This window comes from Leptinotarsa decemlineata, unplaced genomic scaffold (assembly GCF_025532065.1).
Source record: "Leptinotarsa decemlineata unplaced genomic scaffold, Ldec_3_MD MMD2_P_RNA_scaffold_4, whole genome shotgun sequence".
In the NCBI taxonomy this organism is placed as follows: Eukaryota; Metazoa; Arthropoda; class Insecta; order Coleoptera; family Chrysomelidae; genus Leptinotarsa; species Leptinotarsa decemlineata.
Window position 1 is genome coordinate 1,498,581 of NW_027412531.1, and position 13,781 is coordinate 1,512,361.

A 13,781-nucleotide genomic window follows, 5' to 3' on the forward strand; every position below is an offset into this window, starting at 1 on the left:
AACTAAAATCCGGTTATCATATACATATCAGTTTTCAACTCAGCTATATGCCCCGAAGAAATTTTCATTCTTCGTTTGAAAATTTCTAGTTAGCCACACAAGTATTTCCTGATTTGAAAAATGAATATTCGAGTAAAGTTATTCCCGATATAGATACATGCTCTATGTTGGACCTAGAAGTTCGTAGGCTAACAAAGAAAATAAAAATTTTCAATAAAATTTGATTTCATTATCCAATATAGTTGTCTTCGAATGCGATACAATGATTATGGCAGTTAAACAATGTTTCAAAATCATTTTTATAGTATGATTTGTCTTTAGCCTCGAAATAGGCCTCACTTTCGATGGTCACCTCGTCATAGTCGTTGAAATTTTTTCCAGAGAGAATTTCTCCGTAGTCTAAGAAGGGAAAAAAATTGCTGGGGTCAGATCTGGGAAATACGGTGGATGAGGAAGCAATTTGGAGACTGATTCATGCAATTTTGCCATCGTTTCCATCGATTTGTGACACGACGCATTATCTTGATGAAACAGCACTTCCGTTTTCTTCATATGGGACAGTTTTCTCACGATTCCGTTATCCAAACGCTCTAATAACGTTATGTTATAGTCACTGTTGATGTTTTTTTTTCCTTTTTGAGATAGTCGATACCATGCACATCCCAAAATATTGATACTATAAACTTGCCAGCTGACTTTTGTGTCTTTGCATGCTTTGAAGTCGGTTCACCACCTGCAGTCTACTCAGATGACGATCGTTTGGATTCTGGTATGAAATGATGGAGTCACGTTTCATCCTTTGTTATATTTCGATGCATGAATTCAGGTCATTTATGGTGGAATAGTTTAAAACACTGCTCAGAATCATCAATCCGTTGTTGTTCCTGGTCTATTGTGAGCTCGCATGGCACCCCCTTCAAACGGAGCTTTCACATACCCAAATATTCTTATCTTCAGAGCCTCAGCTATCTTGATGATCTTTTCGCGGTTATCCGAAATGATTTTGTGGACTTTTTTGATGTTTTCATCGGTAGCAGCATCGTCAGCGGTGTTCATTTCACCTTTTTCAAACCAACAAAGCAAAGTTCAAATAATGTTCATCAAGCCAACCCTTGACTTCAAAAGTATTTTGTTCGCCAAAAAGCAATGCTTGATCAACATAAAATATTCTTTCTCATCCATTTCCTATAAATTAACAGGAGTTGCTTCAATGAAAATGTTCTATCCCACAAACTAATAGCCCAATAGCTGTGAAATTTGTAGGTTAGGGTTGAATTCATAATATTATGAATGAATTTCATTGTCTACTATATAAAATGATTTGAAATCCCTGAAACAAGTAAAAAAGAATAATTAAAAATGAATAGCTGAAAATAACAATATTAAGCAAAAGTAAACCTGAAATGAAATAATAGTGAAATAACCTACAAGTAAAAATATGATAATTGAATAAATGAAAATGAAGGAATGAAAAAAGAAAATAATAGAAAGTGTAGAGATTCCAAGTCACGTTAGTTAGTTCACGTGAACTAACGTGGAATCTCTAACGAGTTATCTCAAATGAATTTTTTTGCCATAGGTATTTATGAAAAAATTCGAAATTCAAGGCAGTTCATTTCCGAGTCGAAAACTCTGAAATACAATGAAAACACAAATAATCACACCGAATTCTCGTCAAATATATATTTACAAAATAATAGAGGCCAACAAAATTGCTAGAAAAATCCGCTATATTCGGATGAGGTGGAATCATCATCGGGTTGAATAACGATCGGATTTTTAGAACTTTGCACATAATATTTATTCTCTTCTTTTATAACGTGGGCCACACAGTTCTTCTACACATCACTATTACCTACTGCATTCACCACTCGCCTTATATTGTCAAGCACTACAGCATTCAAAGTCGGTGACTGATTACATTTCCGCAAGCTTTCTTTCATTGTGGCCCAAACCATTTCAATTGGATTGAACACACAATAGTATGGAGGCAAACGTAAGAGAATATGACCACGTGTTTCACATATCGAATCAATAATATACTCTTTTTCGAAATTACGTCGATTTATGGTCGCCAGTAATACCTTTTTCGTTGGAATCTTCTCGGGTATTTCCATGTCATGATTTCGCATGAAATCAACAATATCTGCTTTTTTTGTGTTATTGTTTGGTATTGTAGTCAATAACCGAGAATGATACGAAGCGTTATCCATAACAATAACCCCGAGTTCGGAGGAATATTTGGGAGGAGCTGCTCACTGAACCAGGTTTCGAATAAAACCGCAGTCATACCTTCGTGGTAATCAGCAGACGAATCTTTTATATTTTTGGCCGACAGAAGTAAAGCGTTAGGTACAAAACCACTCTCATTCCCGGCATGCAAAATTATAACACGCTTTCCCCTTGAAGAAGGTGTGTTCAAAGCACAATACTCAGTTTTGTCTACCCAGCCATATTTGACAACATCATGGGTAACAAACCAAGTTTCGTCAAAGTAGATTATATGTCTGCTGGATTCTCGGTAGCTTTTCATTCGCCTCAAATATTCTTGTCGGAGTTGAACAATGCGGGTGGATTCTATTATGACCATCCGATTCTTCAGTTTTTTATATTCGAAACCACAAGACAATAAGACACCTCGTAAAGTTTCTGAAGATTTGTAATTGTAATCGGGATAGTCGAGTAATTTATACCAAATCATTTCCAAGGTTGGTAATTCATTTTTTTGGTATATACCATAAATTGTTCGCCGAATCACATCTTTTGTAGCACCATCAACGTTTGCAAATTTTTTATTCCTTTGTTTTCGTTTCATTGCATGGTCAATGACATCCCCCGTTTTAATGACTCGAAGAACTGTCGAACGAGATAGTTTCGTTAACTCGCATATTCTATTCACAATAGCATTCTGTGAAGTCTGACAGTTTTCCATCTCCAAGCATTCATGAATATTTAAAATTACTCGCTGAACTTGAACATGAAAATAAGGACTTACATGTTCAAGAATCCCTGTCGATTGACACAGATTCCTCACACGTAATGTAATCATTCGTTTCAAAAGGTGCACAGGAAGCCATTTCTGTTGTTGACAAATCAATTTGTATATTTAGGTATATAAACAGCTAACCCTTGTCTTTAGATTCAGTATCAATTTGCTTCACCTGAAGATGCTAACCTTGTTAGCGAAACGCGCGTCTAGTGCAAAAATATCAGTTTGGTGTTAGGGTAATTGATCTCCACGAACACACGGCACTGATGAAGAAATATTGTGAAACGACAAAAAAATTAGTATTCAGCCAATCTAGCTAGCCGAGCCTTCAATCCTTAACTACATTTGATAGCACGTTTACTAATTATCTGAGCGACTAGGGCCACAGGCAAGAAATGTTTATAACTGTACTCATCTTTTTATTGCCGTTCCAATTGGGAATGGATAGACTATAACACATTAAATTTTCTCATTCTACTAGATCCTTGAGCTTAAACTAAATCAAATCAAATCGAAAATTCTTCACAATGTGGAGAAATCAACTGATTTTCATCTTTCGAGTTGACTCTTATTTATAATTCACTAATTACCTTGAACAAAATACTGATACCCAGATTCATGAAGGGCTTTGTGAAATCTATAACACTTTCTCTCGCATAGTTGATTGTCATCGACCCCACTGCCAAATCAGCTTTCTGTGAAGTAAAGAAATTTGACATTATAAAGACATCAATAGGATTACTGAAAAAAATCGAAATTTCAGTACAATAGTAACTGAAAGAATGCCTATGTACCTATTGCCTACATTTCGAAACAAACATTGAGACAATTCTGATCGTTTATTCAATTCTGAAATGATACTCAATTTATAGTTTCTTCACCACTTTCCTATCTTGGTATAACCGAAAAAAAAACTCTCAATGTTTACATTCAGATTAAAATCTGTCTGTTTAAAATCTGTTTTTTCCGTTAACCAGCTGTCGCACCCCTACGAAAGACAACACTCAGAAGTCGAAACTTGTGCGAGCTAACAATTAACGAGGTCTTACCTTTTAACGTGTTATTCATAACACGGGAATGTAATATATCATCACGATTGTTTCAACATTCCAACAGATAAAGTTCCCAAACTATAAAAAATTGACCAGGACTATTCGAATTCAAATCTGTCACAGTTCGACAATTAAACAAAGAACTGGACAAGGAAGTCACGCGAACAGTTGGAATTGCTCTCATGAAGATATCAATTGAAACCAAAGATCATCTGAGGAGCCATATAGTCTGCGCGTTGTTCATTCTTGAACTTGAATACATAGTTATGATTACGACATATAAACCAGAAAAACATATAGTTGGTTTCCATTTTCGAGAGCTTTGATTGATAACGGGTCTTCCAACAGGGACTTTGAAATTTTTACATCAAAATGTGTGTTCTGTTCGGGCAACGTACCGCGCGCTTCGCCCATTTCACGGTCGCCATAATAGTCTTACCCAAAGGACTATTCGCAATGTGATGGGTGAATCTGCGGCTACTGGTTCAGTTTACGATCCATCAATACCCATACGTCGACAAAACTCAAGATCGCAGCTGTCTGTGAGAGTGTGCAGAATAATTCGAGGCAGTCAATTTCGCGTCGCCCATAAGAACTCATTTTGCAGACCTCAAATTGGCGAATTTTGCGTCTTGACTTAGACCTGCACCCGTGGTAAAAAAGTGTATGCTTGAGAAAGCTATTGTATAGCGAAACACGTGTCGCGGTTTTTGTAAAACCCTTTTATAGTGAAAATCATACAATGAACTGTATTGATTAGTTTTTTTAATTCAATTCCTCAATAACTAATGAACCAATTTCGAAAAAAAATTGACATTGACGTGTTCTTTGAAATTTCCGGTTACACGTCCGTTTCTGACTTACACGGGGGGTCAAGTTTCGTTGGATCGCCCTGTATGCATGATCAGAAACATATTCTGCCTAATAATATGAACCGGTCTTCATTTCAGCCCCATCAAGTTGAAACTTTGATTTTGTAAGAATGCTTGATATGAAGTCAACTGATTTCAAAACATTTTCCAGTGAATATTTCCGTCGTTGCATGAAAACGATCAGAAATTTGAATAGTGAAATGAACATGAATCGACATTCATAACAAGCGATTTCAAACGACTTTCATGACTAGTAATTGAAATTTTTGGTTTTTGAAATGTTCAACGTGAATTTCAGAACTTGAATCTTCAAGCTAAGTTTTTCAAGTGTGAATTATCATTTTCATTCTGAAAATAGTTCCGAAATGTATCCTCCGTACACTTTTGATGAAAATAATCAGAAAATGATTAGATGACTTTCAATAATTCACAAAAAAAATTTGAAATATATTGTAATATATAAAAATGTATTTCAGAAGGAATTATATGATTACGTGTTGTATAAGTTGCCGAACCATCCCATTCCATGAACCAGTTTGTTGATCATGTGCTCCATATTTTCTGTCGGGTACCAAATCTAGCAAATAATCGAATCCTACTTCTTGTGAAACACGTTCCAAAATGTCAATACAAAAACCATAAAATCGGTTATTTCCAGTAAAGTTTTTTCCACTGTGCATCATAACGTATGGTGTTTCCTGAAAATTACGAAATTCGTTAGGTATTCAAGTCTACCACCAGAATTAATGATAATATCGGACAATATGTATAAATTTTGGTATGAAATTTCAACGATGGTTTTCTTCAAAACGATTAAATTTAGGAAAAATTTGAGGTCAGGCCACCAAAACAGTGTTTAACAACGATGAAACGCTTCTTCTCAACGGCAATAAAATTGATAGCCATGAAATTAACATCTATATACGTGACTTTCTGAGGCAACTCGAATGAATACGTGAATCAAATAAAACTCAATTATACAATGAACAGATACAAAAGATCCCAATGGAAAATGAATTGCCACTATTCAATAATTCACATAATGTCAAAAATTACAATAATATAATAACTGACACCACTTTGGTGAACTCGCTTCATTATAACATCTGGTCAAGCCAGAGTCTAAACAGGGTGGGTCACTTTCAGAAGGGATGTATTTCAGGGTGATTCCCTCAGTGCCCTTCTCTTCTGCATCTCACTATTGACATTATCATTACAGTTAAATTATTACAGTTATATTACAGTTACAGTTATAGGTATTCGGAACGTGCACGACACCAGCGCCACCATGTAAACGCAACAAAAGGGGAGTATGTCAAACAGTGAATGACAAGTGCATACTGTTTTTTGTTACAAAATAAATAAAGTAAACATATAGAAAGATAATAAATAGTGTTTTTATAGATGTTTGTTAAAACAATTAAAGGGAACATGGATGTGATTATAAAAACTGGTTTTGAGAGCGTAAAACATGAAATAAGTTTCCAGCCTCAAACTATGCTGACGGGGAAAAATGGTTTTAGCTGAACACGTAAGGAATGTCGAAGAACTAAGAACTAATGGCAATAGTTATTTAATACGAGCAAACATCATTCGTCAAACAACGTTGACCTTAACACCCTTTTACACAAGTTTAAACGTAAGTACTTTCCTAACCTAAAAGCATTCGCACATTTCAGTATTCTACGGTGGTATCTATTAACGATTTTATCAATTTATTACAGATGAATAATTCTCGGGTATCCTATAACATTATTTAAATTGATATTGTAGGCAATTGTATTTAAGGTTATGTCCAACATCACTTACTTTTTCTTTTTAACCGCAGCTATCCATCTAATTCTTTGATCTATTTTCCAGGCTGCTTTTGGAAGAATATAGAATTCACACTGACTATTTCCACTGGTATTTTTGCAGTTTATAACACAACAAGAATAATGACCCATCTTCAAAACAGCGTTTGACAAGTTTCACTAACCCCTTTTGTTACACAATTCTGCCACATCGTGCGCTGCCATCGCTTACTATATCCCTTCCATAAACTTCGCTCGTACTCAATATACAGTTTTTATTCCCCTCAGTGTGAGGATGGATGCACCTAAGTAACTTAAGTACTTGTGTTGTGCTTTCCATCTACCACTCAGGGTATTCAATTATATGCAATTAATTGTCTTATATCTATATCTATATACACACATTTCGATCAATCAATTTACAGAATTGATGAACATTGGGAATGATGAAGAGCTTGCTGAACATCGTTTATGTTTAGCCGAATAAATCGAGAAGTTCGATATTGAACATAATGAATGTTTTGATTGATTTTTTGAATGTATTGAGATTGGAATTGTTTCTTATGTTAACTGGCAGAAGATTGAATGATTTTGGACCGTGATAGAAAATACATCTCTGTGTGTGACTTTTATTAAATGTTGGTATATTTATTGAAGTGTGAGTTTGTTTGTGTACACCCAAGTTAAACATTGGTGTATATAGAGTTGTCTTGTTTTCAGTAACTGCGTTTCCTTTTACAGACATTCGGTAGAGTATATTTTAGGTTTATTGAATAATATTTCCAAGATTGTATTTTGATATATTTGGAGGGTATTGAGGGAATTGTTAGATGTACCATCCCAGGCAGCAATACAGTGTCTTATTACAGATTCTGTTAAAGACTGGTATACGGTGATCCAGGTGTATTCCAGAATATTTCTCAATTCATAGAATTTTTTGTTACAAGTCTGAGCCGTTTTACAACATAGTTTATGTGGTTATCCCACCTCATATGCCGATCCACTATAACTCCCAGATACTCAATCCTTTCCGTTCTTTCTATACCAGCACAATTGCAATTTGTTGTATTAGTACAGTCTCTGTCATGTATATGGATTCTGTTATTTCCAGGTTGATCGTTCTGTAATAGGGTGAATATAATAAATTTAGTTTTTTCCACATTCAGACCCAGAAGGTTGTGATCAAGCCATATCTGGATATCTTTCAGTCCCTTTTCTGATTTTTCAAATGCCTCCTTACAATTACTACCTGTGAATATGAGTGCTGTATCGTCCGCATATGATATGATATGACCCCCAAAATCGTTGATGGAACATATACTATTAATGTTAACAAGAAATAGTATGGGACCTAAAACTGTTCCCTGTGGTACTCCTGTTTTTACTTTCATTGCTTCACTCAGGCTATTATCAACTTTGACCTTTTGTGTCCTATGTGATAGATAGTCTTCCAAAATATTGTATGTTGGGCCACGTATACTATTACCATATAATTTTTTCATTAGCATGTCGTGATTAACGGTGCCGAATGCCTTAGCTAGGCCTACAAATAAAGCTAAACATTTTTCTGATCTATCCAAAACACCAATTATTTTTTGTACAAAATCTAGTACTGCTTTTTCGGTATTGGAGTAACCGTTGCGCTCAGAAATACTCGAGGGTATACTTGGGCATACTTGAAGACTGGCTATAAATCAAATCATCTAAGAGAACAATTCGTTCAGGCCAGTCTCAACACCCTACACAGTAGCTTAACGGACTGACACCTATCAGAAAACAACTACTCCCCTGGCCAATACCACGAAGGGCGTTGGATTATATCCGGCAGGTGTCAGTGCAGGATTCTTTACAGAAGTCATTCCTGCATATGCTATTGGCGATACAACTGCATATGCTGGGTGTTGAGACTGGGCTGAACGAATTGTTCTCTTAGATGATTTGACTCGAGGATATAACTGTGGCACCCCCAAAAACCGGAGGCACAAGGTCACCCATTTGTTTTATATGGATGATCTTAAACTTTATGCCTCTGGAGAGAAGGATCTCCATCAGTTTTAGCGGGTACAGCGCCATCTGCCCGCGAATAGATCAAGCAATAATGTCGATAATTCTAGTTCTTCAAAAGCGTATTTTTTAGTATTTTCAAACTATATTTATTTATCCATGAAGATTTCAGCCAGCAGCAAAGAACTCAACGGGTTACTCATTATTAGTCCTTCACTGTACGAATAAAATTTTTTGTCGAATTGGAAATTATTTTGAGATACACGAATAGTGAGTAAATCCGAAATTTCCTTGTTTCATTAGTGAATTCCTATGATTTTTGTCTAAGAGACGCTTGACCAGTTCAATTGTTCAGGTTCAATTGTTCCTCAGTGAGTCACTTTGCTCTTTGCCGGGTAGGATATCCAATTGATTTTCCTGGTGTGTGAATTAATGGGGGAAAATATGGTTTTGATACCATTGGGTCAGAAACTTGCAAGTTTCGTTTCAGTTGAGGGGTTATTATGTTGTCGCATTTCTTGAGGACGTCTTTTACTACGGAAATCATCTTTGGTAACGGGTCCCTCGATAGGGGTTCAATATTGAACAAGTTATTGTACAGAGAAACATGTATTTCTGTTACGTAAATTTCTCAATGAAGTGAAATTCATTTATTCATTTAATCTCAATTCCAAAACTATCACTTTTCCCAGAACTGCAGTACTCCTCTCGATGCACGTTTAACATACAAAAAACATCGTTCTGCAAGAAGGTGAGATTTTGGTTTCTTTTGATGTTAGTTCCTTGTTTCCTAGCGTCCCAATTTCAAAGACCTTACGATACTTCACGAAATTACTAGAGAAAAATAATTTCAATAAAAACGAAATTGATGAATTCGTTTTTCTCGCTAATTTGTGTAAGAAACAAAACCGTTTCCAAGTGGAAGGTTGCTTACATGAAGAACAAGAGGGAACGGCTATGGGTAACCCCTTGTCCCCCTACCTGGCAAACCTGTTCATGAGTAGATTGGAAATGGAAGCCAAAGGAAATGGCTAAGGAATGTGGATGATGTTTTCGCGATATTCGATACAAAAAATCGAATATTGCGGACTTTGTTTCCTCTTCAAATAACAGATTTCCATCAATGGAATTCACGTATGAATTAGAAAATGAAGGACAACTTTCATTTCTTGACGTTTTTGTAACGAGGAGCCAATATGAAGTGCTAGGTGATGTATCTAGAAAGGAAATAAGCACGTACAAGTACATTCCTGACAGTTCACATCACTGTGGAGAACACAAACTTGCTGGGCTGAATTTTCTAGTGCATCGTCTTTTGACTTTTCCTCTCATACATGAGGAGTTCACAAAAGAAAAACGTACAATACAGAAAATATCAGCCACTAACGGTTTCTCGAGAGGTATTTTAGATGACATATTGAGGAATAAAAAGTTTGGGTTAAGAATGAACGAAATCTCGACTTTTAAAAACGATGAACACCAAGATAAATGTATCTCAGTTCCGTACCACCAATACACGAAGAACTTTGGAAAGATTTTTAAGAAACCACGTATACACGTACACGGTAAATTTTCGTTTTGATGGTACCCGGCGATTTTGAAAAAATTTTTGAGTGCACTTACGTATTTTGATGCGTAGATCCGAAAGAAAAAAGCGGTGCTCTCCCTTATTTACAAAGTTACGGCCCTTCAAAGTTCAGAGAAGGGCGAATTTTCAGCCTTCTTTTTCACAAAATGAACTATACAAAAACACAAGCATTTATTCACTAGGTCACCTTTACACCTTATTCCTTCTTCTTTGATACTTTCATTTTCAATAATCAACATTTTTCCAATAAAAATATTAAAAAATGTACGGAGCTGCTTCATTCTTTAGATCGTAAACTGGTTTTTGGTGGTGTACTACGAATTTGAAATAGTAGGCGGCGACAAATACCAACCGCTTCTTTCTGAAATGTCACTAGTAACTAACCTAGAAATAGAAGAATGTCACCAGGAGAAGCATTCGTTATTAAATTGAGTTTTTCATAAGAAACATGTTGATTATTGGAGTGGAAAGTATCAAAGAAGGAGGAATAAGGTGTAAAGGTGAACTAGTGAATAAATGCTTGTGTTTTTAAATAGTTTATTTTGTGAAAAAGAAGGCTAAAAAGTCGCCGTTTATTGAACTTTGAAGGGCCGTAACTTTGTAAATAAGGAAGAGCGCTACTGTTTTCTCTCGGATTCGTAATCTACGCATCAAAATACGTAAGTACACTCAAAATTTTTCTCAAAATCGCCGGGTGCCGTCAAAACGAAAATTTACTCCAATACCTAAGAATATACAGGCTGATTCACGGTGGATGGCACATTAGACGTTTCTGATGAACCAGACAACGGATCACTTTGAAAATTTCATGGAGAGCATATTCGGACATTCTCTAGCCAACTAAAATATTTTCGACAATGCGGTGTTGCCGCTTCTATTAGAAAGCAGTAGCAACTTTGATTTTTCAAATGGAAAACTCTGTATATAATATTATTTTTGGAATCTCCAACAATTGCCCGACAAATTTTTTTGATATTTCCCTATACCTATCTGTTACCGTTTTCGAAATAAAAATTAATTTCAATTTTTTTCTTCGAAAATCATGACTTCTAAAAATGCCGATATCTTTTAGTTAAGAAGTACTATGATATCGAAACTTTGTTTGGAGTTAGGTGATACTTGGACACTTCCCACACGTCAGCCTAATCTCCGTTACTTCAATACAGGGTGGTAAAAAAATACAGTTTTTTCGTTTGCTTGAAAAAGTTGCTGAAATTTGATTATTTTAAATGGAACACCCTGTATATTATTGAAAATTCGGAAAGCTGCTGAAATTTGCTTTCTGATGATGTATATCATACCTATTAACTTGTCAAGTTTCGGACTTATGAACATTTATTTGTGAAAATGTCCCTTCAGAATGGTATTTCCATTCGATATTTGGTAAGCAGGCCATGATTACTATTTGACAGTAGCGTTGTGACATTCTCCTAATAATATCGACATTTTCGTCACTTCAGAAGTTGCAAATACCTTCAAAACGATGGAACAAAACTATTCAAACGAAGTTCTTATGAATTTGTTTATTATTTTTGGACAGTGTGACAAAATTATCAGCAGAACATGTAGAAAGTTCAATGAAATGTATCCGAATCCACCGCCAATGAACCTCAAGAAATTTATACGAATTCAGAACAATTGAATATGTTTGGATAAACTTTAAAAAAGCACCAAGGAACTTGAAATCGGAAATATTGATATGAATAATTATAAAAAAGTAAAACAATCATGTGGAATATTTCAAAATATGTTCGAATCGCTAGCCGTTCACTTCCAAGCACTTTAAAATGCGGGTGTTGACTGCTTTCGTGGTAGTAGATCTGATTTCATTGGGATCCAAATCTTCAAATGTTTGGGCAATCCTTTCTAACAATTCATCTCTCGAACGCACGGGTATTTTGTGAACTTTTTCTTTAAACATTCCCCACAAATAAAAATCTAATGGATTAAGATCAGGTGATCTCGCTGGCCAATTCCATGGTCCCAAGCGCCTCATCCACCGATCGTCAAATAGTCTATCCAGTTCTGCGCTCACTTCTCTTGTGCAATGTGCAGGAGCTCCGTCTAGTTGGTACCAACAGTTTCGATAATCTTCGAGTGGCAGATTATCCACGAAACTGTCTACAGTATTCTCCAAAATATTCAGGTAGCTTCTGGATGTTAATGACTCCTCGTATATCACGTACCTCAATTTGTTGTCCATCAACATGCAGAAGACAATAAAACTAAATTTTTCTTGAAATCCGGCTTCTTTTGTGACGTGAGGATTTTCACTGGACCAATAATGACGATTTTTTCTATTGAAAATCCCTTCTCTCGAAAATTTCGATTCATCAGTCCAAATAATTTTATTTAAAAAAAGTGGATCTTCTTGAATGCGTGTCAACAACATTTCACAAAATTCTACTCTCTGTTGAGGATCTTCAGGCTTCATTGCTTGAATTTTGGTGAATTTAAAATCATGCACTTTATGTCTTCGCAAGATTCTTTGAACCGATGAATATTTTATACCCAAATCTTCTTCAGCACTTCTTATCGATGACTCGGGAAATGCGTGAAAATATGCTAAGACATTAATCTGGTTGTCTTCGAAAGTTACGGGTCGAGGCAAGTTTCTTGGTGCTTTTAAAGTTGATCCAAATGCATTGAAATTGTTCTGAGTTCGTATGAATTTCTTGAGGTTCATTGGCGGTAGATTCGGATACATTTAATTGAACTTTCTACATGTTCTGCTGATAATTTTGTCACACTGTCCAAAAATAATAAACAAATTTATAAGAACTTCGTTTGAATAGTTTTGTTCCATCGTTTTGAAGGTATTTGCAACTTCTGAAGTGACGAAAATGTCGATATTATTAGGAGAATGTCACAACGCTACTGTCAAATAGTAATCATGGCCTGCTTACCAAATACCGAATGGAAATACCATTCTGAAGGGACATTTTCACAAATAAATGTTCATAAGTCCGAAACTTGACTAGTTAGGTATAGGTATGGTATACATAGAAAGAAAGTAAATTTCAGCAGCTTTCCGAATTTTTAATAATATACAGGGTGTTCCATTCAAAATAATCAAATTTCAGCAACTTTTTCAAGCAAACGAAAAAACTGTATTTTCTTACCACCCTGTATTGAAGTAACGGAGATTAGGCTGACGTGTGGGAAGTGTCCAAGTATCACCTAACTCCAAACCAAATTTCGATATCATAGTACTTCTTAACTAAAAGATATCGGCATTTTTAGAAGTCATGATTTTCGAAGAAAAAAATTGAAATTAATTTTTATTTCGAAAACGGTAACAGATAGGTATAGGGAAATATCAAAAAAATTTGTCGGGCAATTATTGGAGATTCCAAAAATAATATTATATACAGAGTTTTCCATTTGAAAAATCAAAGTTGCTACTGCTTTCTAATAGAAGCGGCAACATCGCATTGTCGAAAATATTTTAGTTGGCTAGAGAATGTCCGAATATGCCCTCCA

At 35.5% G+C, this 13,781-nt stretch overlaps 1 protein-coding gene across 5 annotated transcripts in view; it reads right to left on the reverse strand.

Moving 5' to 3' along the window:
• Nucleotides 1-13,781, reverse strand: part of LOC111515799 (glutamate receptor ionotropic, kainate 2) — a 76,506-nt gene that overhangs the window by 22,666 nt on the left and 40,059 nt on the right. For all 5 annotated transcript variants that reach the window (XR_012468432.1, XM_074186648.1, XM_074186650.1 and 2 more), the window contains 2 exons: nt 5,408-5,611; nt 3,580-3,684 (listed from right to left, as the gene is read on the reverse strand). Coding sequence is in view for 4 of the 5 variants with exons in the window: in XM_074186648.1 (XP_074042749.1) it covers nt 3,580-3,684; nt 5,408-5,611 (309 nt within the window). In the remaining variant the exon portion in view is untranslated. The remainder of the gene's footprint in view (nt 1-3,579; nt 3,685-5,407; nt 5,612-13,781) is intronic.